This window comes from Hypomesus nipponensis, chromosome 23 (genome assembly GCF_054491055.1).
Source record: "Hypomesus nipponensis isolate SF chromosome 23, ASM5449105v1, whole genome shotgun sequence".
Taxonomy (NCBI): domain Eukaryota; kingdom Metazoa; phylum Chordata; class Actinopteri; order Osmeriformes; family Osmeridae; genus Hypomesus; species Hypomesus nipponensis.
This window is the reverse complement of record NC_140383.1, coordinates 6,703,954-6,730,040: the sequence shown is the minus strand read 5'-3', so window position 1 is coordinate 6,730,040 and position 26,087 is coordinate 6,703,954. Positions and strand designations below refer to the sequence as shown.

The 26,087-nt window shown below is 52.8% G+C and overlaps 1 protein-coding gene across 3 annotated transcripts in view; it reads right to left on the bottom strand.

Annotated features, from left to right (window-relative positions):
• The window catches only part of bmpr2b (bone morphogenetic protein receptor, type II b (serine/threonine kinase)), a 37,532-nt gene that overhangs the window by 9,622 nt on the left and 1,823 nt on the right, over positions 1 to 26,087 (bottom strand). For all 3 annotated transcript variants that reach the window (XR_014741621.1, XM_084688968.1, XM_084688969.1), the window contains exons 2-6: positions 10,240 to 10,452; positions 9,816 to 9,995; positions 2,249 to 2,356; positions 1,969 to 2,060; positions 1,648 to 1,878 (exon numbers count right to left, since the gene is read on the bottom strand). Coding sequence is in view for 2 of the 3 variants with exons in the window: in XM_084688968.1 (XP_084545094.1) it covers positions 1,648 to 1,878; positions 1,969 to 2,060; positions 2,249 to 2,356; positions 9,816 to 9,995; positions 10,240 to 10,452 (824 nt within the window). In the remaining variant the exon portion in view is untranslated. The remainder of the gene's footprint in view (positions 1 to 1,647; positions 1,879 to 1,968; positions 2,061 to 2,248; positions 2,357 to 9,815; positions 9,996 to 10,239; positions 10,453 to 26,087) is intronic.

The following is a 26,087-nucleotide window of genomic DNA, read 5'->3' as shown; positions in this document are numbered from 1 at the left end:
CAGACAGTGGACAGACGATGATGAGGGTCAGCTATGTGTGTCTAGACAGACAGTGGACAGACGATGATGAGGGTCAGCTATGTGTGTCTAGACAGACAGTGGACAGACAATGATGAGGGTCAGCTATGTGTGTCTAGACAGACAGTGGACAGACGATGATGAGGGTCAGCTATGTGTGTCTAGACAGACAGTGGACAGGCTGTCAGCCGGGCCAGGGTGTACGGTAGACGAGCTCAGACTGACAGGGTCCACAGGAACAGGCAGGAGCCAATCACTTGTGCAGCTCACACGCATGCCTGGGACCTCCGGCTAGTCTGCCCGTCTGTTGTCATGGTGACAGGCATGCTTGGTGAGGGGTATGTCAGAGTGAGGTTGCTCTCTAATGGCCCATCACACAAGACTTTATACTGAACACCGGGCTTCAATTACACACACCACTGCGCGCGCGCACACACACACACACACAAGCTACACACAGACAGACACATGCAGGTACAGATGACGGCACGCAAATGCACCAGTCACCAGAGCGTACGGAACAAGCTTTTCTGCGATGAGAAAAAACGACTTCAAAAGGGAGACCAACATTCACTGATGCGTTGTAGTCTAATATTGTGATTACTGCTAAACCAGTTCTTCCACGGCTACACATCCACCACGTCATTAACACTCTGCTCCATGTTCTTGAGAACTTGTGTCTACAGAAGTAATTCAGCTATCTGTCTGTGAGGAAACAGGTTTGACTGTGAGCAGTATGCTGGACAGGTAATTACACGTTGCATTCTAATTGGAAGGAATGCTGCAATGCTGTGGGGTGGTTGAAAACAGTCATTTTACACAATGATGTTTGTGTGTATGTGTGCGCATGTATGTGTGTGTGTGCGGGGGGGACTGTTGGACAGGAAAGAGAACTCAAGGCGCCACACTTGCATACACAGCGGGGTTACAATAACACGACTAATCTGGTGGGAAAGAGGGGAGGGAGAGAGGGAGGGAGGGAGGGAGGGAGGGAGGGAGGGAGGGAGGGAGGGAGGGAGGGAGGGAGGGAGGGAGGGAGGGAGGGAGGGAGGGAGGGAGGGAGGGAGGGAGGGAGGGAGGGAGGGAGGGAGGGAGGGAGGGAACAGAGACAGAGTGTAAAAGGACAACAAATGAGAGAGGAATACAGAGAGAGAGAGAGAGAGAGAGAGAGAGAGGGGGGGGGGGGGGAGAGAACAACAGAGGAAATTAGAGAGGTAGAGAGGAAACAAATGAGATCCAAGAAGAAGGTTGGAGGGCGAGGGAGAAAGTATGAGCGATGGATGACCAAGGGGACAGGGAGACGGAGGGGAGGAGAAAAGCGAGAAGATAACGTGATGAGAGAAACTCAAGCAGAGCTGTGGTCAGAGCTCCATCCTGCCCCCGGACAGAAATACCGTGTGGGCGGGCAGAGGGACAGGAAGACCTTCTATTCTGGCCTCGCCCCCAGGGGAGACAGGCAGAGGAGAGGATGATGTGCAGGCCGGAGGAGGAGAGGGGTGGGGGGAGGGCAGGGCAGGGCAGGACCCTGGAGCTATGAACCACAGCTATGAACCACATCAGCATGGAGGTTTAGGTCTAGCAGGTAGGGGCCTGGTTCTATGACCCCATGCCCAGGGTTGGGCTACATACGTGGGGGTAGTACTCCATGACTAGCAGATACTCCATGCGCCCGTCTGTAGTCATCCTCTCGTCAGCCACGATGAAGCGTGCGATGTTGTCGTGCTCCAGCAGGGGGACCCGGTAGATGGAGCGCTCGTTGACGTAGTTCTGTCGGTTGGCGTAGGTGAACAGCTTCACAGCCACCGGACGCTCGTCCAGAGAACCCTTGTACACAGAGCCATAACGTCCTCGGCCAATCAGCTGAGACGAGGAGAGAGAGATGTTATTGGACAGGTGAGAGGCCCGCCTCCCCGCACACCCCTGGGCAGTGTTGAGGCCGTGAACTCTGACCTCCAGCAGCTTCAGGCTGTCGAGGTCCAGGGAGGGCTCCGACGCCGCCGCTTCCATCATGTCCATGTTGTGGAGCCCCTGCTTACGGTCCCCTGTGACACACACACATACACGTACACACACACACACACACAGATACGCACACACACACACATACACACAAACAGATATACACACACACACACACACACACACAGGTTGTCAGATGACAGTATATGGAACAAAAAGTGTGTCTCCCACGGTCACACTACATTTCCCAGCATTCTTTGCAGCGTCTTACCGGTAAGCAGGCGGTAGCCGAAGAAGAATGCTGCGATGAGGACGACTACCATGGAAACCGAGGCCAGGGCGATGACGATCGTCTCCTCGTGGTACAGTGGCCGGGGGTCTGGCAATGACATCATCACAGCGGGGTCAGGTGATGGGTCACATGATCACATAAATAACAATGAAAAAATTATGTATCTTACACAAGAGAACCAGCCGCTTTTGGGTCCTTCTGAGTGTGGATGAACACAGACCAAGACAATAAGATTCAGCAGTATTAAGTATGAATTAGATACAGACCACATGGACGACCCTTCTAACCAAACAGACATTCCACCTGTGTGTGTGTGTGTGTGTGTGTACGTGAGTGTGTGCGTGGGTGGGCCAGAGGAGAAGAGCAGCCAACTGATGCAACACTGCCTGTACAACCACATCTATTGGGAAACAGCTCTCCATGACAACCAGTCAGCCCACTGCTTACATACTGCAGACATGACAATATATCCTGGTGCAGTGTGTAGCCTTACAGTAGCATGGCATGCTGCCAGCTCTGCTACAGAGAGACTGATGGTAAACCCTGCTTGTGACCTCGGTTCCTCGGTTCCAGCAAGTACTGAACTTCCAGCTTTGGAGCTGAGCATTGATGAATCACAAGGAGGTCTGGAATATTCCGATTGTGAGTCAGTGTGGGGAAAATCCTAATTGCATCAAGACTTTCACTGACTTCCGTGCCGTTTTTGAACCCTGAAGAAGTTGATTTTAGGACTTAGAATATGGTCAGAAGTTGTGGAAAAAATACACAACCAAATGTATCAGGAAAACCCCCCAATGCCAATGTTCTTTTGTCAGATGAGATTGCCGCCCCCTCTACAGCTCTCTCCCTCGACCACACACACAGGCATGCACACACACATCGTACTTCCCCTACATGCCCCAGTAAAGGTGTAGATTTCTCACTGCAGATCAATAAATATGTGATTTCCCCCCCAGTAATACATCAGCCTGCCTCATGGAACACATCACATACAGCAGGGCATGGTGCATGCAGGGAGAGAGAGGGAGACAGAGAGGGAGGGGGGAGAGAGAGAGAGAGAGAGGAAAGAGAGAGGGAAGGGCAGGATAGTGGAGGGGTAGGGGGGGCGAGGGAGAGAACGAGAAGCAAAAGAGAGAGAGAGAGACAGGGGAACGGAGGGAGGTGAGGGGCAGACAGGCATCTGGCAGTTGCAGGGAAGCATGGAGACCCCCCCGTTCCCCTAACCCCTCCCCCCTCTCTGTCCCCCCCCCCCACCACCCTTTCTCTCTTTATCTATCTCTGCTGCAGCCTCACTGTTTACTCCTCATGGAGCCAGTGGTGCTCGGACTGGAGGCTGCTTGTCTGCACAGCCCTCCCCCCACCCCCCTCCTCCTTCACCCCTCCTCTCCTCCGAGCCCCCCTCTCTGAGATCCACCCGTCCATTTGGAGCTGTGACTCTCTCCCTCTCTCCCTTCTCCCCTTCTTCCCAGTGTGCGACGCCCTCCTGCGTTCCTCACACCCGTCTCTCTTTCGCTGTCTCGTTCGTTCCCTTCCCTGTCTTTTGTTCTCACTCTCGTCTTCCAGGTTCCTGCTACGTCGGCACTTTTTTCTGTGCTCCACCCCTCCCCTCTTTCCTCTCCCCCTCCCTCCGTGTCTTCTATCCATCCTATGGTGGGGCAGGAGCAGGTCTGTGTCCTGTCAAGCTGCTCTCTCCGGTTCAGGAACCTAACCCCCGTGTGTGTTTGTGTGCGCAAAGATAGGAAAGATAGAGGAGGCTCATGGAAGAGGGGGTAGAGAGAGAAACAGAGTTACAGTATCCCAGGGAGACAGACAGGCGGTGGTGATACGACTCCCTCCCACACACACGACTCTTTAGTAAATGCACACACACAGACACACACACACACACACATTTGCATGACTACAAAACTACAGATAGCAATTAAATAAAGGATGGTTGTGCACACTGTCTAGGTCCCTCTTGTAGAGCATGCCTGCAGACAAAATAGTTCTAGACTTCTATTCCTAGTTCTAGCACTAGTTCTCTATTCTTCTAGTGCTGGTCCTAGCTCTAGTCCTCAGCATGAGAGTACCTTCTTTCCACCCAATACTTTCACTTGCTTTCCTTGACTAGACCAAGCCCAGCTATGAACTAAACTTCTAACTAAAGACAAGATTCAGAACAGTATTCCCACAACAACACACCATTCTGTTGATGAATAATTCTGCCTGCTCCACACTCCAGCAGTACGGGGAGGTGCAGAACCCTGAGAGGGGAAACATCGCCCTACATTCTCCTACTGGAGAGACCAGACGCTGAGTGTGTGTGTGTGGGGGGGGGGGGGGGGCGGGGGGGGTACAGCTCAGTCAGTGGTGGAGCACTGCAGATGGAAAGGTCAAAGGTTCAAATCCCTCCCTGTGGATAAAAGTGTCTGCTAAATGACCACATTACATTTCATTTCCCATCTCTACTGCGCTTCATCAAACAGGCCGAACATTCGCTCAGGGGGAAGATTAAGGGGAAGGCCGGAAAAGTGAAGTTAATGAAGAAATCAGTTAAGTTGAACGCGCCGGCGAGTGTGCCAGTGGCCGTCGCACCGTCGCTCCACCAGCAGAACACAGAGACAGCGCTGATGCAGGCTGGGCTACCATGGCTGACCTACATAACAGAGCTATTGTAAATGCGCGCGCACATACACAGACAAACAGACACGTACATAGAGACACTGTCACACACACAGATCCCACATAAACGCCTGATCTCTCTCTCTCTCTCTCTCTCTCTCTCTCTCTCTCTCTCTCTCTCTCTCTCTCTCTCTCTCGCTCTCTCTCTGTCTCTCTCTGTCTCTCTCTCTCTCTCTCTCTGTTTCTCTCTGTCTCTCTCTTTCTCTCTCTCTCTCTCTCTCTCTCTCTGTCTCTCTCTGTCTCTCTCTGTCTCTCTCTGTCTCTCTCTTTCTCTCTCTCTCTGTCTCCCTGTCTCTCTCTCTCTGTCTCTCTCTCCCTATCTCTCTTTCACACACGGTCATGAGCTCAGTGAAAGACACAAGCCTTATCAGGCCGGATTAGCCAGTGGCGTCTAGACTGGAAGCAGACATGGAGAGGGAAGGAAACGAAAAGAGGAAAGGCAATACGGCAAAAAAAGAATATAGGAAAGGAGGAGAGCTATAGACAACAGAGGAGGAGAGGAGAATGAATTCACGCCCCCCCACACACACACACTTGTGCATGCATGCACGCACACACCCACCCACCCACACAGAGACCCCAAATCATCGAGACCCACAACAGTATAAAAATCTCTCCATCTCTCCTGCATGCTTTGTAAGTACCTCTCCCTCAGTTACATTTAGTCATTTTTTTAGTTGCTGTAACATAGTTAGCTAGAAGACTGCATTGGCCAGATGAGTTATTTCCAGTTCTGCCCTGCAATTACAGCAGGACAGGAGTTATTACCAGGCTGTTAATAAGAGCCATACGGCCCTGTGATTGGGTTAGATGACCCAGCGGAGAACCAGCGAACCCAGGAAGTACGTAACACAGCCTCTCTCCAAGGCTCCCAACCCCCAGCCCGCCTCGACCGACACACGCCACCAGCACTATCAGTCTCTCAATCAACCAATCCCTCCCTCCTTCCATCCATCCAACCACCCATCCATCCCTCCATCCATCAAGTGTCTTTTCTTGACTAAAAGAGAAGGATCCTGTGGAACACTGGGCGATCCCCTCTCACCTCCATGGTGAGAGTCTGACACACGCCCACCAGTGATGAGACACAGGCCTGGCAAGCCCAGCCCTGTGTCTCACCACATCACCCTCCTGCTTCACACACGCCAGCGCCTCCCCTCACACACTGACGGAGAGAGAGAGAGAGGGAGATAGATAGAGAGAGAGAGAGAGAGAGAGAGAGAGAGAGAGAGAGAGATGGAGAGAGAGAGAGAGAGGTGGATTCCCTCGGGAACAAAAACGTTGAATGGAGATAGAGAAAGTAACCGGAAGAAAGAGAAGTGTTGATGAAAGTCCTGAAGGAAAGTGTTGGGTAGTTGAGTTCAGACAGACAGACAGACAGACAGAGGGTCTGGGGTGCCTCCAGCCTGCAGACAAGCAGACCATGTGAGGCACAGCAGATAACCCCCCCCCCCCGCGCGCCCCCCGCCACCATGACCCCTGACCTTGACTAGTTGACCTGCTGACCTCTGTCACGGAGAATATCCTCACCATGCTGGGGCCTCTGCCCTGTACACTGACACCACCATAAATCATCCTGCCACACAGCTACGAGAGCATGTGCCTTTTTGTGAATGCATGTCTGTGTGTGTGTGTGTTTGTGTGTTTGTGTGTGTATGTCTCTGTGTGTGCATGGGGGTCAATTGGAGCCCCACTGTAACAGAAGCCCTCAGTTTTTTTTACCCCCTATTAGTAGCAAGTCTCTTCTCCATACCATGACCTGTGTGTCTGGGGTATGCTGGGGAACACTGGGGAACACTGGGGAACACTGGGGAACACTGGGACACACTGGGGAACACTGGGGAACACTGGGGAACACTGGGGAACACTGGGATACACTGGGGAACACTGGGACACACTGGGGAACACTGGGGAACACTGGGGAACACTGGGATACACTGGGGAACACTGGGGAACACTGGGGAACACTGGGACACACTGGGGAACACTGGGGAACACTGGGGAACACTGGGACACACTGGGGAACACTGGGGAACACTGGGACACACTGGGGAACACTGGGGAACACTGGGGAACACTGGGGAACACTGGGACACACTGGGGAACACTGGGACACACTGGGGAACACTGGGGAACACTGGGGAACACTGGGGAACACTGGGACACACTGAACTATTTCAAGTATTGTTTAGAGGACAGGTTTAGAACAGTGATTTGAAGCTGTGAGCAGTCCTGGACTTGACTACTGGAGTAAAACACAAGATTACAGGCTCAGGTTCAGGTCAGGGAAGTGTGTGTGTGTGTGTGACGGTGGTGTCTCCAGCCTGTCTGTCTGCTTTACCGTTCTGCTCCGCCCTGCATGTCAGCACACGCCGCCACTTCAAACAGCATCATTAAGAAAACAAACTGGAATGTCTGGGCGGAAACACACACACACACACACACACAGTCTGGGATCTGGGGTAGAGCACTGTAATACGGCACTCCTTCCTGGTGCAGTCCTCTCATGAATACAAACCAGCTTTAATTACCCCCTATCACATTTCAGCGGAATGGACCTTTCTTTTCCTTTCAGGCCTGGATGGTAAAATCAATAGATGGAGAAAGAGGGATCATAAATTTGAATGGCAGGGCCGTTGTGGCGGCAGGTGATGCAGTCTGGGTGTGTTTTATGGAGACGCCTTGGAGGAAGGGGGGGGGGGGGTGCATGGGCGTGATAGGGCTAGAGAGTTAGCACCAGAAAACTCATCATTGCATTCCTTACGAAGCAATTAAAGCAACTGCCGGGAGCTAATCTACAGCTGATCGATCAGACCCTGCATCCACACATCTGATTGAGCCCAGCTCCGCCTCAACACTTGACCCCGACCCCTCTCATGGACACACACACACACACACACTTTGCGGTTTGTCCACAAACAGTCTCTGAAAACTATGAGACTCACAACAGCTGAGCAGCAGAGCACCTCCATACCGTACACTGACTGGCAGTGGCAGCAGGCCTCCTCTCTCATACACACACACACACAGACACACAGACACACACAGGAGCCTTGCCTGTGTGTGTGTGACCACAACACAGGCACAGCATCCTTGTGCATTTGCCAGGGGCAGGGGTACTGCAGGAGAGCTGGGGGAGACCACCAACTAGTCACAGAGAGAGCTGGGGGATTTCTGCCCAGTAACATCATCTGTGAGGCTGATGATTGGACAGGACAACGTCTGCTTAATCTTCCATCCCCACCCCAGTCCATCTAAGACACACACACACACACACAGCCCCACGGGGGCCCCCCAGGACTGGCTAGGAGCCAGGAGAGAGGCCCCTCTTCATGTGAGCTCTGGACTATAAGATTCCAATCTTTTACCAACAAAACGCTTCACGTGAATAGAGCAGTGAGTCAACATGAAAGGAGACGTTGAGGCTTGAGACTCGAAAACAGACCCCTTGATCAAACCGTTCTCTCGTTCTGCCACTCTCCGTCTCTGTCTCTCTCCCTCCCGCAAGACGCTGTGTGTCTGTCAGAGCCAGATCTATATCAGTGGCCTACACTGTGCTGGGGCCGACCAGGGCAGACCACTTCCTTGTCCAGCAGCTGACAGATGCAGCCAATGGTCAGACGCACTAGGATCCATCTCTGTGTGTCTCTGCAGCCTGACTCACTCACTCACTCACTCACTCACTCATCTGGCCCTGCTGGGGACTGGGGGGGGCTAAACAGAGGGGGACGGATGGCGAGATAAACAGAGGGAGCAAGTGAGAGACATAGATGGACAGAGAAAGAGAGAGCCGGGGAGGGGGTGATGGATAAAGGGACAGAGAGAGAGAGAGAGAGAGAGAGAGAGAGAGAGAGAGAGAGAGAGAGAGAGAGAGAGAGAGAGAGATGAAAGGAAAAATAGAGAAGACAGGGTGATGGAAAGAGGGAGAGGGGAGATACGCAGTGAGAGAGGAGCAGTGAGAGAGAGAGAGAGAGAGAGAGAGAGAGAGAGAGAGAGAGAGAGAGAGAGAGAGAGAGAGAGAGAGAGAGAGAGAGAGAGAGAGAGAGAGAGAGCCTTCAACTGCATGTTTTCTACAACAGCCTCCACCCTCTCTCCCTCCGGCCTGGCACGTTCGGCTGTGCATCTCTGAAGTCGCGCTCGCTCTCACAGGGGGGCACAAGAACAAATCAAGTGCACCCAATGTCTCACAGAAAGTACTATGTCACATAAAAGCACTATTTTTCACCATCTAGTGTGCTGGGAGTTGAGCAGTGGGTCGGCCCACAGCATGGTGTGAGAGAGAGAGGGACAGCAAGCCAGAGAGAGAGAGAGAGAGAAAGATAGAGAGGGACAGCAAGCCAGAGAGAGAGAGAGAGAAAGAGAGAGAGGGACAGCAAGCCAGAGAGAGAGAGAGAGAGAAAGAGAGAGAGACACAGCAAGCCAGAGAGAGAAAGAGAGAAAGAGAGACAGTGAGAGCTGAGGAAGCAGGATATCCTGAGTACAATACTGTACAGCTAACCTTAAAACACCCTCCATCCCGCTCACAGGCCCAGCACAAGAGACCGGATGCAATAAAGACAATAGCTGGACCAGGCCAGACCAGACCAGGCCAGGTCAGAGGTAATGTATGGGCGGAATGTATGATCAGAACGAGCTACTGGTCTACAGAGTCTATGAGGAGGGTTCTTCAGGAGTTCGGGGGTACCTCGGAGGTTTGGCTCTTTCTGGCTCTCTAAACATCCTTCCTTCCTGTATCCTGACCTGATAACATCCTCCTCCAGGGATTTACCTTTTCTGGAAGGCAGGATGTACCTGTTTGTGTGTGTGTGCGGACATGCGTGTGTGGGTGGGTGTGTGCGTGCGTGTCTCTCTGTGTGTGTGTGTGTGAGTGCGTGTGACTCACAGAGGGGCTGGGCGCTGGTGGGGCTGGGCGGGGGGAAGTCCTCGGTGAAGTTGACATTACACATATTGGTGCTGCAGCAGCAGAAGCGGTAGGTGCCGTTCTGGATCTGCGAAGGCGTGGTGGTCACCACGCAGCGGTCCTCGTGACACTCCTGCTGGTCACCGATGAACGTCCAGCAGCCTGGGAGGGGGGGAGGGGGGCGGGGGCGTGAGGAAGAGGAAGGGCCCTGTGCCTGTGCAGATTGTGTGTGTGTGTGTGTAGGAGTCTGACAGACTGCCTAGAAGGATATTGTGTGGTGGTGGGGTAGTGGACAGGTTTGTGCATCGGTTGACCAACTGCACTTCGGCGTGTACCTCTGTGTGTGTGCGTACCTGTGTGTCAGTGTGTGTGTGTCAGTGTGTGTGTGTGTGTGTGGACGCCTCACCCTGCTTGACCAGGTGGATGTCTCCGTCCCTGCTCTTCTCCCACAGCCCGTAGCAGCGGGAGCCTTTGCTGCAGAGGACCGTGGTGTTGGCCGCCCGCCACTCTCCCGCCCCGCCCCCTGCCCCGCCCCCTGCCCCGCCCCCGCCCACGTGCTGCTCGTCGTACTGCTGCTGCTGGTCGTTGAAGGCACACTCCCTCTCCTCGCTCTGGGCAGCTGGGGGGGAGGAGAGGGGGGGGAGGACAGAGGGGAGGAGGAGGGAGAGAGGGTTAATACTGAATCCTAATGTCCCTATTACACCAAGCTGATCCGCTCCCAAACAAAGCGCCGTTGACAGACAGCGACGCAGTGAGAGCCCGGCCCCTTCCCTGTCTCACAGCTCCTGCACACCGATCCACACAGAGCCCTCTCTCATCCAGGCCCCAACACCATTTACACAGAGGATCAGCAGAGACAAGAATCTGTTTGTTTTTTTACATATTGACCAGGAGGACAGGGCAGTTTATATTTGTATTTCTGGGGGGAGGACAATATTTATACAAAGGACAGATACTGTGATGAAGTCCCTCCAATGTTCCAACCGTGCAATTAATCCGACAGTCAGATGTGAGATGTCCAGATTAACCAGCGAACCGAGGCCTACACACACATTTATTTCATTGGTCAATCTGTCTGTTGTACATTCATCAGAGACACACACACAAACACAGGACTGATAATAACTGTAATTACTCAAAAGGAGAAAACAGCTTTTGTTTTCTGGCCGTGGCCGCTCAGTGTGTGTGTGTGTGTGTGTGTGTGTGTGTGTGCGTGTTCTGAACAGTGAGTGTGTTGGCTGTAGAATGCAGGGGGGTCTGTGAATCTATAGCAGGGAAGCAAAGTTAATGAGATTCAGCAGCAGAGACTGTACAGTAGGTGGTCTCCTCAGTCTGTCTCAACGCTCAACACACAGAATAGGACACCTGGAGAGGAGCTGTGCACCTGCCCTGAACTGGTAACACACACACACCGACACACACACACACACACACATCTACAAAGCGTCTGGTGAATAGGCACCATCACAACAGCTGGAGAACCAAAAGAGGGAGTAGGTAAGCTTTCTATTTCGCCTTCATCGCAAACTCACATTCGCTCGCCCTCTGCTTCTCTCCCTCGCTCACCCTCTCTCTCCCTCTTTCCTCTGTCTCTCCCCCCCCCCTCTCACACAAACACACACACACACACACACACACAGACTGATGTATCACGGCATGGAGGTCAAGAAATGCTCAGAGTCATGCTTGTGGACAGAGATCTTTGGGGCTGAGTGTGTGTGTGAGTGTGTGTGAGTATGTGTGTGTGAGAGTGTGAGTGTGTGAGTGTGTGTGTGTGTGTGTGTGTGAGCTCTACAGGCAGACTGCTTGGGCTGGAGCTGATCCGTGATAAGAGCTGTGTGGAACAGAGGGGCTTTCTGAGCGTAAACACAGAGCAGCAAGCTGAGTTAGTCATCAGGCAGACGATGAGTATCTCTGACTAACCTCAGCTCCCCCCTGAACACCACCAGGTCCTCATCCCCCTCTCTCCCTCTCAGCAGATCAGGAGAACCCAGACCAGGAAAACCCAGACCAGGAGAACCTAGACCAGGAGAACCTTGATCAGGAGAACCCAGACCAGGAGAACCCAGACCAGGAGAACCCAGACCAGGAGAACCTAGACCAGGAGAACCCAGACCAGGAGAACCTAGACCAGGAGAACCTTGATCAGGAGAACCCAGACCAGGAGAACCCAGACCAGGAGAACCTAGACCAGGAGAACCCAGACCAGGAGAACCTAGACCAGGAGAACCTTGATCAGGAGAACCCAGACCAGGAGAACCTACATCAGGAGAACCTAGACCAGGAGAAGAGACCCACAGCTGGACTGGGTGACCTTGAGAGAATGTCCCTTGGTTCAACACCAGGAAAGTTTCTATAATTGACTACAGGCTTTGTTTAGGAATAAACAGGATTTTACAGAGTTCACTTCATCTGGGGCAAAACTGAATTTTGGTGTTACTGTGTTACTGCCATACAAGATGTTATGAACCTTGCTGCCACAGTAAATTCGGTGTTTGTGTAAATCTACATGGCAAATAACCCAAATTTGATTCTGATATCTGATCCGATCTTTGAGTGTTTCATTCTCATTCTCCCAGCAAATTCAGTGCTGGCTATGTTTAGGAGGAAACAAGACACTGTCCTGATGGCTTTGAGGTGAAAAGGCCTGTGTGCTCCTTCTGCTGCTACTGATAATGTACGTGTGTGTGTGTGCAATGTTGTTATCCTGCCAAGGTTGTGGTGGGTTGTCTAGCTGCAGAGTTCTCAGAGATAAGAGTCAACTCTGCCTTAGTGTAGCAGGACCTTCAGCCTAATCTACAATCTTTCTCCTCATGAACTCTCTCCCTCTCCTTCTCACTCTCTCCCTCTCCCTCTATCCCTCTCTCTCCCTCTCCCTCTCCCTCTCCCTGAGTAGAGATCACCTTCAGTCAGGATGCAGGTAGAACTATGACCAGGCATCGACATCATCTCTCTTGCACCCAAAAACAAACGTCTCTGCTCCTGGACATGGGCTCACCAGAGTGGGGGATTCTCTCTGTGGCTGGCCCACGTGCCTCGCTGCCTCGTGGCCCAGTCGTGCGGGCAGCCATGTCTGACTCTAACACTACAGGACAACACGCCCTCACTGTGCATTCTCCATCCCCGGTAGGTATAGAGGGAGGGAGGGATGGGGATAGAGAGGGTAAGAGAGAGAGAGAGGGAAATACACTGTTTTGCTCTCTAAACAAGACCTGCACATTCACCCGTTAACACAGGCAATTACTACACTACTGGCCCTTAGCGAGAGGAAGAAATGGGCAGAGAGACTGACAGAGAGAGGGAGAGACAGAGAGAGAGGGGGAAAGCAGCGGTCGTGCGATGGAAGGACAGAGTTTGTGAGAGTGAAGAACTGGAGGCCAGTATCCTCTGTGCTCTTAGAGGATGGAGGGAGGGGGAACAAGGGAACAAACAGAGAAATAATATAATTAGGAGAGGCTGTGTGGCCTGTGATGTGGAAAGCCTGTCCAGTGATCTCCTACTGTCCCCTCAGGCTGCCTAGCGACGCTGCTGGGACTCCTCAACTCACTGGACCCTAACAGGGATAGAACACAGCCAAGGACACACACACTCCCACACACAGCCTGTCTCACACACACACACACACACACAACTACAGCCTCGCACACTCACACACACACACACCCCAGGCTGACGTGCAAAGTCTGGACGAGGGAGAGAGGAGGTGCTCTCTCCTTCTCTCTCTGACCTCGGACCTCCAGGAGGGAACACAGCCCAGCGCCCTCACAAGGATCCCAGGACTGACACTGGGGCGGAATAATGTTCCAGAAGCGAAGCTCTAGATGACCCCCCTCGTCAGTCGCTCTTTAGAGATTGAGTTAAGAGGGATGTTCACTGAACTGTGCTCTGGTGCAGTGCTTGATACGGCCAGTCCTAAGTGACATTCGAGTCAAGTCGGTGTTAACTGACATGTTCAGTCCAAAGCAGTCACAATCATCAACTGAGTAAGGAGTCCTGGGTAGGACAGGCGGATGTCTCTGGCCTTCCTGGAGCCCTGCAGGCCAAGACCAGGTTCAGGTCCACTTTAGCAGCGGCCATCTTGTAATCAGGAAGCTTATGGTCTGAGGGGAAAACAGATTGCTGGGCTGGCAGTAAACAAAAGAGCAGCCTAGTCTTTACCCCCTGCCCGTCTCTAACCCCCTGCCCAGACTCCCGCCCCTTTACCTCTCTGCCCCCTCTCCACCCCCCCAGATTCTACCCCTGGCCTTGGTGTGTAACACCCTCTTAATGCCTCTCATACCGCACCGCACCACACCCCCCTCCCCTCCCTTCATCGTCCTACTGTACCCTGACAGCTGGCCTAGGAATGACCTGCCGTGAGTGAGTGTGTTTTTGTGTGTGTGTTTGTGTGTGTGTGTTATCAGCTCAGTCTGTCTGAGCCCCTTCCTACCAGCTCTGACACACTCAGCTCCTCCAGACACCGGGGGTCCTAAAGCTGCTTTAACACAGCTAAAGGGGGTGCGCGGGTTCTCCTGGGGGGGCGGGGGGGTACAGTAATAATAGCCAAACAACAAGAGGAAAAGTACCTCATTGGTCAGGAGAACAGAAGCAGGTTGTGTGTGAGGGGAGAGGCTGAGAGTGAGGGGGGAGGCTGAAAGTGAGGAGAGAGGCTAAGAGTGAGGGGGGAGGCTGAGAGGTAGGAGAGAGGCTGAGAGTGAGGGGGGAGGCTGAGAGGTAGGAGAGAGGCTGAGAGTGAGGGGGAGGCTGAGACTGAGGGGAGAGGCTGAGACTGAGGGGGGAGGCTGAGAGTGAGGGGGGGAGGCTGAGAGTGAGGGGAGAGGCTGAGAGTGAGGAGAGAGGCTGAGAGTGAGGAGAGAGGCTAAGAATGAGGGGAGAGGCTGAGAGTGAGGGGAGAGGCTGAGAGTGAGGGGGGAGGCTGAGAATGAGGGGGGAGGCTGAGAGTGAGGGGGGAGGCTGAGAGTGAGGAGAGAGGCTGAGAGTGAGGAGAGAGGCTGAGAATGAGGAGAGAGGCTGAGAGTGAGGGTGTGTGTGCTATACAGGTCAACAACACTGTCAGCTGGGATGATGATATCCACTCTGAGGTCGGCAGGGAGGCATGCAGTAATCATCTGAGCACCTGACATCACTCAGGAAGGGCTGCATTAGATACACGCTAGACATCAAACACCCTGCATCACACACACACACACACACTGGAAAATGTCAAACCTACTGAGGAATCCATATATTATCTATCAGACAGTGAATATGAGCTGGTCATCAATCTCAGCTAAGCAACACACACACACACACACACACAGACACACACACACACACACCTCTACCTTCTCCTCCTGTCCTTATCGTCTCTGACTAAGCTTCATGAATAACTGCCTGCTACTGAAGGTGTTTCTGACACTGCCAACAATTAAACACCTGACATGAATGTATCCACACCTTGTCTTCAGACTGACACACTTTCTGTGTGAGAGTGTGTTTGTCTGTGTGGGAAGGAGAGTGAGTCACACAGACTCTGCCCTCGTCTAACGACACGACAACAGGCAACATGAAAGTCGCCTTTCGATCCCGTGACATCACCCCCCACCGCGGATGACAAGGTAGCTTCCTCTCCCAATGGGAGGGGCCACAATCAGACACGCCCCTCTCTCTCCGTCTCAGCCAATCATCTGGCTGCCTGCCTGGTCGCAGAGCTCAGGCCAGCTGTGGTTAAGGTGAGGCTCCGGTATCCAGACTTCCGTGGGCGGGTGTGTCTGTGCTGTGTTCAAGTCAGACAACAAAGGCCTGGTGTGTGTACTCGAGGTGTCTGGAGTTCTGCCCTGCGGCTATGCTCACCTGGGCCCTCCCTCCTCTCTCTCTCCTCTCTTTTCCCTCTCTCCCTCCCTCCTTCCCTCCTCTCTCCCTCCTTACCTCTCCCCTCCCTACCTCCCTCCTCTCTTTTCTGTCCCTCCCTCCCTCCTCTCTCCTCCCTTTCTCTTCCCTCCCTCCCTTCTCTCCCTCACCTTCTCTCCCCCTTCCACCCTCCTTCCTCTCTCCTCCCTCCCTCCCTCCCTCCCTCCTCTCTCTCTCTCTCTCTCTCTCTCTCTCTCTCTCTCTCTCTCTCTCTCTCTCTCTCTCTCTCTCTCTCTCCTCTCTCCCCCTCCCTCCCTCCTTCCTCCCTCCTTCCTCTCTCCTCCCTCCCTCCCTCCCTCCCTCCCCTCCCCTCTCCCTCCCTCCCTCCCTCCCTCCATCCTCCGTCCCTCCCTCCCTCCCTCTCTCCTCTCTCCCTCCTCCCTCCCTCCCTCTCTCCTCTCTCCCTCCTCCCTCCCTCCCTCTCTCCTCTCTCCCTCCTTTCTCTCTCCTGCCTCCTCCCTCCCTCCTCTCTCCTTCTCTCCTCCCTCCTCTCTCCCTTCTCCCTCCCTACCTCCCTCCTCTCTCCGTCCTCCCTCCCTCCCTCCTCTCTCCCTTCTCCCTCCCTACCTCCCTCCACACAGGCGCACTAATGGCAGCACGTCGCTGCTTCTTTCTGTCACCCACACTTAGGAAGACGGACGTCATTCCTGTCTGGGCCCAGCTAATGACGATGAACAGCTATGAAGGATGTCTACACACACACACAGGCTACGTGGGGAAATTAGGAGGTAGGGAGGGTCTGGAGGGGCCTTCATAATGCAAATTAATCGTCAGTGTTTCAGCAAAGGAGAGAGGTGGAGTGTAGCAGTAGCCCTACATGGCCACAATGAGACATATTGATATGTGTGTGTGTGACAGGTTCAGCCCCAGGTGGCAGGTGCAGTCTCCAGGACGGTAGAGGGAGGGGGGGGGGAGAGAGAGAGAGAGACAGAAGGGAGGGCCTAGCTGTTAACAGAAGTCTGTAGACCAGAGCTGCAGCCCCCCCACACAGAGCCCTTCTGCTGGGTGAGGGGCTCATACACACACACACACACACACTTTATCCCCTTGGTGTGTTAGCCACCAGCAGCTAACTAGCCCACATTACCAACTCATATGGAAGGTTCCCTTCCAGACTAAGGCAGTAGATCTGGCAGGCCCAGTCTCTCTGCCTGTCATTGACCCTCTCTCTGTCCCTGTCCTCCCCCCCCCTCTCCCTGTTTGAGTCCTCTCTCTCTCTCGCTCCATCTCTCTTCCTGCTCCAGTCTCTCCCTCCCTCTCTCTCTCTCCACCCCTCGTGCCACTCTCCTCTCCCTGCTCCAGTCTCTCCCTCCCTCTCTCTCTCTCCACCCCTCGTGCCACTCTCCTCTCCCTGCTCCAGTCTCTCTCTGTTCTAGCCTCTCCTCACACCCATCCCTCCCTGCTCCAGTCTCTCGTCTCCTCGCTCCAGTGTCTCCTTCCACGCTACCCCTGGTGGACCCTCGGTGCTCCAGGCGCACAGCGGGGCTGCAGTGAGGGGGCAGAGGGGCTGCAGAGAGGGGGCAGAGGGGCTGCAGAGAGGGGGCAGAGGGGCTGCAGAGAGGGGGCAGAGGGGCTGCAGAGAGGGGGCAGAGGGGCTGCAGAGAGGGGGCAGAGGGGCTGCAGAGAGGGGGCAGAGGGGCTGCAGAGAGGGGGCAGAGGGGCTGCAGAGAGGGGGCAGAGGGGACACCTGCCCTCGCAGCCAGTGACACACTGTCGCTCCTTGGACCTGCTGTTCCCTAATCTGTCCATCCATCCTTTATTCATCCACCAATCCCTGCAACCGTCTGTCGGGCAAAGTGAGCGATCTCTCCTTGTCCTGTTCTCTGGTGCCTTTGTAAAGGGGGAGAGGCTAAACTGTGAATATGGACTCGCCGTGGAATTTTCAACTGTCAAATATTAAAGCAGTTGCCGATAGATTTATTGAGCCAAATGAGCCACAATTACTTTCAAATAATGCCCAGTTTATGTTGTGTTTATGTTGCATTTGTACATTTTGAGGCCACTCGTGATAAGGCCTTTTTTGTTGTTGCCAAAACTGCATGTTTAAAGTTTGCTTCAAAGGAAGTGAGTGTTTGGGTCAGCACAAGTAACTAGCAAGCAAGACAACATTTGTATCAGCCTCAGCATTCCCGCCTCTATCACACACACATACACACACACACACACACACGGTCTCTGGTCATGTGTCTCTCAAGGCTGCCACTCTCATTTACTTCATTAAACATCCTTTTGAGTCGGAAAGGAGAAGGTCAGCTAGAATGCTTGTTCGGAGGGTTATCAATAGTCGCCTCTTCACCTCATCTCTCCACTCTTCACTCTTCACCTCACCTCTCCACTCTTCACCTCACCTCTCCACCTCCTCCTCACCTGTCCTCTCCACCTCCTCCTCACCTGTCCTCTCCACCTCCTCCTCACCTGTCCTCTCCACCTCCTCCTCACCTGTCCTCTCTACTCTCCACCTCCTCCTCACCTCTTCACCTAACCTCTCCACTCTTCACCTCTCCTCTCCACCTCCTCACCTAACCTCACCCCTTTCAACTATCCTCTCCACCTCACCTCTCCATCTCACCTCTTCACTCTTCACCTCTCCTCTCCACCTCACCTCTCCATCTCACCTCTTCACTCTTCACCTCTCCTCTCCACCTCACCTCTCCATCTCACCTCTTCACTCTTCACCTCTCCTCTCCACCTCACCTCTCCATCTCACCTCTTCACTCTTCACCTCTCCACTCCACCTCACCTCTCCATCTCACCTCTTCACTCTTCACCTCTCCACTCCACCTCACCTCTCCATCTCACCTCTTCACTCTTCACCTCTCCTCTCCCCTTCTCTATCCCCTCCTCTCCCTTCTCTTCTCTTTTCACTACGCTCCTCTTCAGTCCTCGAGCTCTAGTTTGGTAGCTAGTTCTTTCACCTCAGAGCTGACACTTCTGAGCCAAGTATGAGCCTGTATGAGCCTGTATGAGCACGCCTTTCTCTTGCCTCTCTCTTCCTATCTCCCTCCTAGATGTGGGATAGGATAGAGGCTGTGAGCCAGCTCCCGGCCAGCCCTGTGGCTGTTGTCTCAGATCAGAGAAAGAGAGAAAAAGAAGGAAGGCGACGGAGCTGGCCTGGAATAAAAAAACAGAATCCGGATTACCATAATGTCTTTTCTTTAGCCCCAGCAACACTCAGCAAAACAGTCACACACACACACACACACACACACACACACACACACACAGAGAAGCTGTGTAAGATAAGTCTGATCAGGTTTGTCAGCCTCTCAATGCAGCCATCGTCAAGCTTTGTCCAATAGATTCATATTTCCCCCCCCAAAAAAAAGGGGGGGGGGGGGAATCATCCGTAAAAAGCTTGAAGCAAAAGTAATCTGCTCTCTCTGTCTCCCCAGTGTGACAATAGGGCCTTACAGAGGCTCTCTCTGAGGGGGATTAAACCAACAGCATTCAACCACAGCTCTACAAAAGGGAAAAAGGTTATTTTTCTCCTCTCCTCCCTCCCTTGGCCACCTCCTTCTTTCTCCTCCTCCTCCAAAAAGACTCCCTCCCTCCCCCCCCCCCCTCCCTCTCCCCCTCCCCAGGTTCCCAAGGAGTCCAGTGTGACAGAGAGACTGGCAGCGTGCCAGGCTCCAGTAATGCACTAATGAGTGTGCGGAGACTCCCCTCAGCAACACTGCCGCCATTTGGGAGAGGGAAGAAAAAGAGGGGGGGGGGAAACAAGAGAGAAGGGGACAACATAAGAGTGATTCGCCTGCCTGCTTGTCTGCCAACTTGTGTGCGTGTCTGTGTCTGTGTCTGTGTGTGTGTGTGTGTGTCTGTGGCTGGTCCTGTGCTCGTCTTTCCATGTTGGCGGTGTAAGCGAGGTGTTATTTAAAGCTCAGTACAGGGTGACAGTTTAGAACCCTGTTCAAGGCTGCTGGACACACACGCACGCACGCGCACGCCAGTGACACCGAATCCCGGCTCAAAGAGTGACGACATGTCCTCGATGTCTAGTCTCCATCTCACCGCCAGTGACTGAAACACTGAGCAGACACACTGAAAACACACACACAGACACACAGACACGTACACACACGGCTTTAGCAAATGTCATGGCAGCAGGGGGCTGGGCTGGAGGGATGGATAGACGCGTCCTCCTCTTCTGATCTGACGCCTCCTCAGTCACAGCTCCCCGCTCCGACTGAACACAGCGGCTGACTTCCACTCTCTTCTTTCATCCATCCATCCTTTTCTTTCTCTCTTTCTTTAGGAGGCCAGCCGAGGAGCTCTGACTGATCCCACCAGCCAGGCAGGAGACGGGCTGTGTACACCGAGGTTCACACACACACACACACACACACACACACCAGACACATGGTCTACTACACCCTCAGAACCAGCTATGATGACTTGGCCTCAAGCCCAGCCAGGTACCCCTGCCCTTTTAAAGACTTCCTGCTCCGTCAGTACACATGCCTTTGACAGCCCCGGCCCATTAGCGTAATGTAGTGTATGCTAGCGCAAGTTCTCCAGCTCCTGTTCACTGTGTTCCCGCTTAAACACACACACACACAATTAAAACAGCCGTCTTTGGCTAATACACCGCCACTATTCATGGGACGTTCACATTAGCATGTTTTCATTCTTTCCGGAACATTCAGGAGGTCTCATTATGAAAGGTAGCCCTCCTGACGGGGCGTGGAGCGACATGAAAGGGGGCGAGTGGCCTCCAGACCAGGCAGGGATCAGAGATGTGAGGAGCACAAGGCCAGCTGGGAGGGAGACGGAGTACACAATACCCTACACCAGAGACCACCCCTCAAGACGGAGAAGCAGGGATGGGAGAATGAAGTGGGGGGGGGGGGAGGTGAGGGAGGGAGGAGGGAGCGGAAGAGAGAGCGATGGACGGCTGTATTCAGATGAGGCCAGCCTCTATTATACTGTACCGACAAGATTGACCATACAGTGCGGCAGGAGGGCTGAGAGATGGAGGGAGGGAGGCATAGGACGCCTGCTGTATGCAGATTAGACGGCTGCTGGAACATCAGTCCCCACTGTGTCCAGAGGGGCCAGGTGCAGACAGAGCGCTGGGGCGGCGGCACACTGAGCAGCTGGAGCTGGGGGAGGGGGCGGGTTGGGGGGAATTGGATGAGGGTCCACAACCAGTCAAAGTACGTGTCAACACTGCAGACTGCGGGATTGAAGGGAGTTGGGAGGGGCTGGCCGGGCTGCTGCTGCTGGAGAGAGCTAGTGCTGACAGTAGTGTTGACTGTATTAACTCGGAGCAGCCCCTGCTGATGCTCTCGCCTCCACTGCCAGACCAGATTAGTCCATCGCAGAACTCTTTTTTTAAATGTATTATAAGCCAGTCGGCTGCATATGGTCCTCCAGCTTTCAGACTGTACGAGCCGCTCTCAGACCTGCCCTCCACCTCCAGGCCATCAGGCGCTCCCACTCATCCTCTGTGCCATAACCAGCTACCAGGCCAGATAAGCCGCTCGCAGACTTGTTTACCTTAGGGCTCTGAGGAGGAAGAGAGGATTATCCCAACTGTGGGTCAGGGGTCAGGGGTGCGTGGTCCTGCGCCAGGCAGTTTGAATATGGTGAACGTGCAGTAACAAGCAGCTCTCAGAGTCCCAGGCCAACACCAGCGGAGGGCATTAAAGACATGCGTGTCACTCTTCCACCTCCCACTGTCTCTGTTTCCCCCTTTCTCTCTCTCCCTCCTCAGTCTGACCCAGCCCCTCTGTCACTATGGGGATCTGCTGAGAGCAGTGTGTGTGTGTGTGTGTTAGGTGCAGGGCTCAAAATTAACGGCGTGGGGAAATAGATGTCTAAGACAGACTTTGGGACAGTAGACCATAAGAATATAAAATGCATACATGGCCATTTATAAAGCAATACAGTGATGCTGGTGATGTTACTGTGATCATTATGTATAACAAGTTTCATTTATACACAGTATTTTACAGTGGGGGAACTGACTTTTTAAAAACTTTTTTTCAACCTTTTGGAAAATATTTTTTAAACCTTTCTAATCTTTTTTTCCACAACTTTTTTTTCCACACAGTGAAAGGTGTCAGAATGTCAAAATGCAAAAACACTATCATTTAAATTTTGGGACAGGTCAAGTACTGGGACAGTGAGGAAAATGTTTTTGTTGCAAGCCCTGTGTGTGTGTGTGTGTGTGTGTATGTCCATGGTTGGCGGGCATGTCTCTAAGCGACGGCCTGGCTCCTGAGCAGAGCTCTGTGTTGGAGGACTCTGCTGGAGGGCTCTCCAGCTCTCCATGGCTTCTGAACACGACGAGGCACCTCAACACACACTCAGCCTTCATCTCAGCATTCCAGGTGTTTCCTGAGTGTGTGTGCGTGTGTGTGTGAGTGGTGTACATCAGTCTAGGAAGGATGACTAGCCTGTTCATCCTCCTACACTTCACAGTAACAAACGGTGTAACCAAGCTGTGTAATCGTGAGCGATGAGGAGTTGGACCTGATGAAAGAACATGCTTGGAACTGTGTGTGGTTGTGGGCTTGTGTGTGTATGCATCTGCAGTCAGACAGTGTCTTTCCTTCCTACCAGCAGCCCCTAATGCCATCGGTCCAGGTTGTTTTTGTTGTGAGGCTCAATACGCTAGACCTTGGCCAGCCACCCAAACACAGCCTGGTAGTGTGTGTGTGTGTGTGGGTGTGTGTGCGTCCCAGCATGTGTGAACTGGCCTCCGGTGTCCTCTGCCAACAGCTAAGCTTTCCAACCACGACTCCAACACCACTGTCTGTCTGTCTGTCTGTCTGTCTGCCTGTCAGTGTGCCTGCCTCTGTCTGTCTGTCTGTCTGTCTGTCTGTCTGTCTGCCTGTCAGTGTGCCTGCCTCTGTCTGTCTGTCTGTCTGTCTGTCTGTCTGTCTGTCTGCCTGTCAGTGTGCCTGCCTCTGTCTGTCTGTCTGTCTGTCTGTCAGTGTGCCTGCCTGTCTGCCTCAGTCTGTCTATATGTCTGTCTGTCTGTCTGTCTACTAAGCTAGCTGTAAGGCTGAAACAGATGGGAGGAGAGCAGGGCAGTACAGGACAGGGGACTCCTGTCCTCTGTGTGTGGAGCAGTAGTGTGTGTGTAGGACCCTTCAGTTGACCCTTACCAAAACAAGCAGGTACGTTTGCATGAAAACTGTGACCTGTGTCTGTGATGTTGAGGTACCTGAGAAAAATAGGCCACACAGAGGCAGGCAGCCTGGAGCTATTTACCGTACACTTGAATAACATGAATGTCTACTGGGAGTTCAAGACTGCTCTGCTTTTTGTGGACAGAACATTAAAGGGCAGGGGAGATGGTGGGGATAGGAGAAAAACATTGAGGGGGGGAGGGAGAGAGGGGAATCAGAGAGAGGGAGAGAGAGAGAGAGAGAGAGAGAGAGAGAGAGAGAGAGAGAGAGAGAGAGAGAGAGAGAGAGAGAGAGAGGGGAATGAGAGAACGAGAAAGAGAGAGAGAGAGAGAGAGAGAGAGAGAGAGAGAGAGAGAGAGAGAGAGAGAGAGAGAGAGAGAGAGAGAGAGAGAAGGGAATGAGAGAGAGAGACAGAGGGGGAAATCAGTGTGAACAATCCTTATTATCAGCAGAGTACAGGATGGGGCCAAAGAGCATTCCACCAGTGAAATAATTTTTCAATTAGTGTGCAAAATGTGTTGGAGGGGGGCAGTCTATCCCTGGCTGAAGGAGCATGGAGGGGGACACACCAAAACACAAACACACACACACACATTCAATCTGTTCAGTGCCAGCAGAAATAGTCAGGAGAAGGCGTCACCACAAGGGAATGTCTCTCCCCTCCCCCTCTCTAGGACACAATCCTCCCTCCCTCCCTGCCTCCCACCACCCCTCCCTCCCTCCCTCCCACCACCCCTCCCTCCCTCCCACCACCCCTCCCTCCCTCCCACCACCCCTCCCTCCCTCCCACCGCCCCCCCACCCTCCCACCAGCGCCAGGCAGAGGCACATTGTTTAGTCTAAATCCTGCTGCAGCTGAATTGCAGTGTAAAATACACATGCACACACACCAACTTACCGACTGTCATGCCTATCAGACTCGGGGAACGGCAACATCTTACATATTACAAACTCTCAGTTTTACATGTCTCTAAAAGTGTGTGTATATGAGTGAGTGTGTCTCTGTATAAGAGTGTGTGTGTGTGTGTGTATGTGAGTGTGTGTGAGGGCGTCTGTTATTGTTCAGAGCAGTGTCCCGCTCCCAGCATGTGGCCCAGAGTGGGAGCTCGCTCGCTGCAGACAAACACGCAATGTCAAACACGGGCAGACCCCATCACACGCAACCCAGTACAGCGCTCCGCTCAGCCTTCACAGCCCTGACAAAACACACCTCAGCCAGCTCAATACACACACACATACACCATGTCAACACATCCCTCTTGTGCTCAAAACACACCCACACACACACACACCATCACAAAGACAGGAAAGTGGAATGTGCTTTGGGCTGGGATGGAGGAGCCGGTATCGGGAGAGAGATCAGAACACAGGAAGACAGGAACGTCTCGGAGATGGAGCAGGGAAGCGAGGTGGACGTGAGGGAGGGACAGTCAGGGAGAGCTCTCAGTAAGTCACTTACTGTTCCAACTTCAACCTCTTTGGTTCCAACTTCCTGCCAACCCCCACAACCACTGTTGACATTCCTCCCAGCTGCCCAAGCTCAAAGACAACCTCACCCTGAGACCGAAGGAGCACACTCCACTCCACACCACACCACTCCACGCCTATCATCACACACTTCAGTCTAGCATGTGAAACGCCTTTATTATTATTCATTACAGAGTAGTACACATTATTCACGTTAAAGTTGCACCAGCTACTACTGTGGACAGCCCATATAAAGTGAAAGAAAAAGCCAGACAGAGAAAGAAAGACCAGGAAAGAGAGGGAAAGAACGTGAAAAAGAGAGAGGGGAGCATGCTGCTAAGGAGCCATGAATAATTCTGCAGTGAACCGAGCCCTTTCTGTTTGACAGCTTCGGCGTTTATGCCAATGTTCAGAAATTCACCACAGCAGAATATTCAGTCGGAATTTTAATCCAAACTCATGAAAATTCAAGTGACTTATTACCCTCCCTCATTAATTCAACCAATTGACACAGTGAGCACCATTGAGATCCCAAAGAGGCATGATAAGTCCAATTATCATAGTTTGGGTTTGCAAACTTTTCAAATGTTTTATTTCAAACATCCCCCATGTGTGTTTCCCAGGTAATCATGTTGCAGTGTTTATGTGCCTGATTTTATGCGTCGGTTGCGATCCCCCCGCCCCACATCCATGACAACCGCAGGTGGTTTCAACAAGAGCACAAGGACAGAACATCTGATGGTTTGATGACGGAACTGAATGGTTTGCCGACTTGGTTGTCACTTAGATGAGGTTCCTCAGATAAGACGCTGTATGATGTGGCTGGCTTGATGTGGTGCATCTGTTTCCTGCCTGTGGAAAACCCCATCTCCCCTGTAAAGAGCATGATAAAGGGCAGCAGACAGTGACGTCTGTAGTGAGGCTACCAGACGATCCAGGAGACACGAGGAAACAGTCTACAAAGCATAGCCTATATCAGGGCATTGAGGGAAGAGGAACATGGGTGGCTTCTGCCTGGGACGTGCACCGACCATTCCAAACCCTTCAGTCTGTGGAGGGTCTCGGCCCATGGGTTTGGACTATATTTGTAATAGTGGTGGTTCGAGGACCAATATATGAGTGTGGACTTCCAGTTGAGGCCTGAGGCCATGCACTGGCTCCCTTGGCACCTTGGGGAGTTTGAGTTCCATGGTTTGATACCAGGCTGGGGGGAGAGAAGACTGTGAACCCTCCATTTACATGTAGTCATTTAGCAGACGCTCTTATCCAGAGCCACTTACAGTAAGTACAGGGACATTCTCCCCGAGGCAAGTAGGGTGAAGTGCCTTGCCCAAGCACACAATGTCATTTAGCACGGCCGGGAATTGAACCAACAACCTTCTGATTAATAGCCCGACTCCCTAACCCCTCCCCAACTACCAAACCGCTCAGCCATCTGACCCCCTCCATGTAAGGCACTCCTGCTTCGTGAGCAGAGACAGATTAGAAGCTGACGGGTACTTCTGTTACGAAACTTCTGTTCCTGCCTGCTTCCAGTAATAACAATGCCCCATTGATTCAGATGAATTATTAAAAGAAGACTTGTGCATAAAAAGGTGCAAGTCACTTTCAAATCTTAGATGCTGATTTCTACAAGGACAGCCGTCTTATGAAACATGACGGGCTGCCTGACATTGAACCTTGATGTCAGCTGTGTGTGAGTGTGTGTGTGTGTGTGATTATGTGAAAAATAGGCGTGTGTGGTTTGCACTATGCCAAAGAGG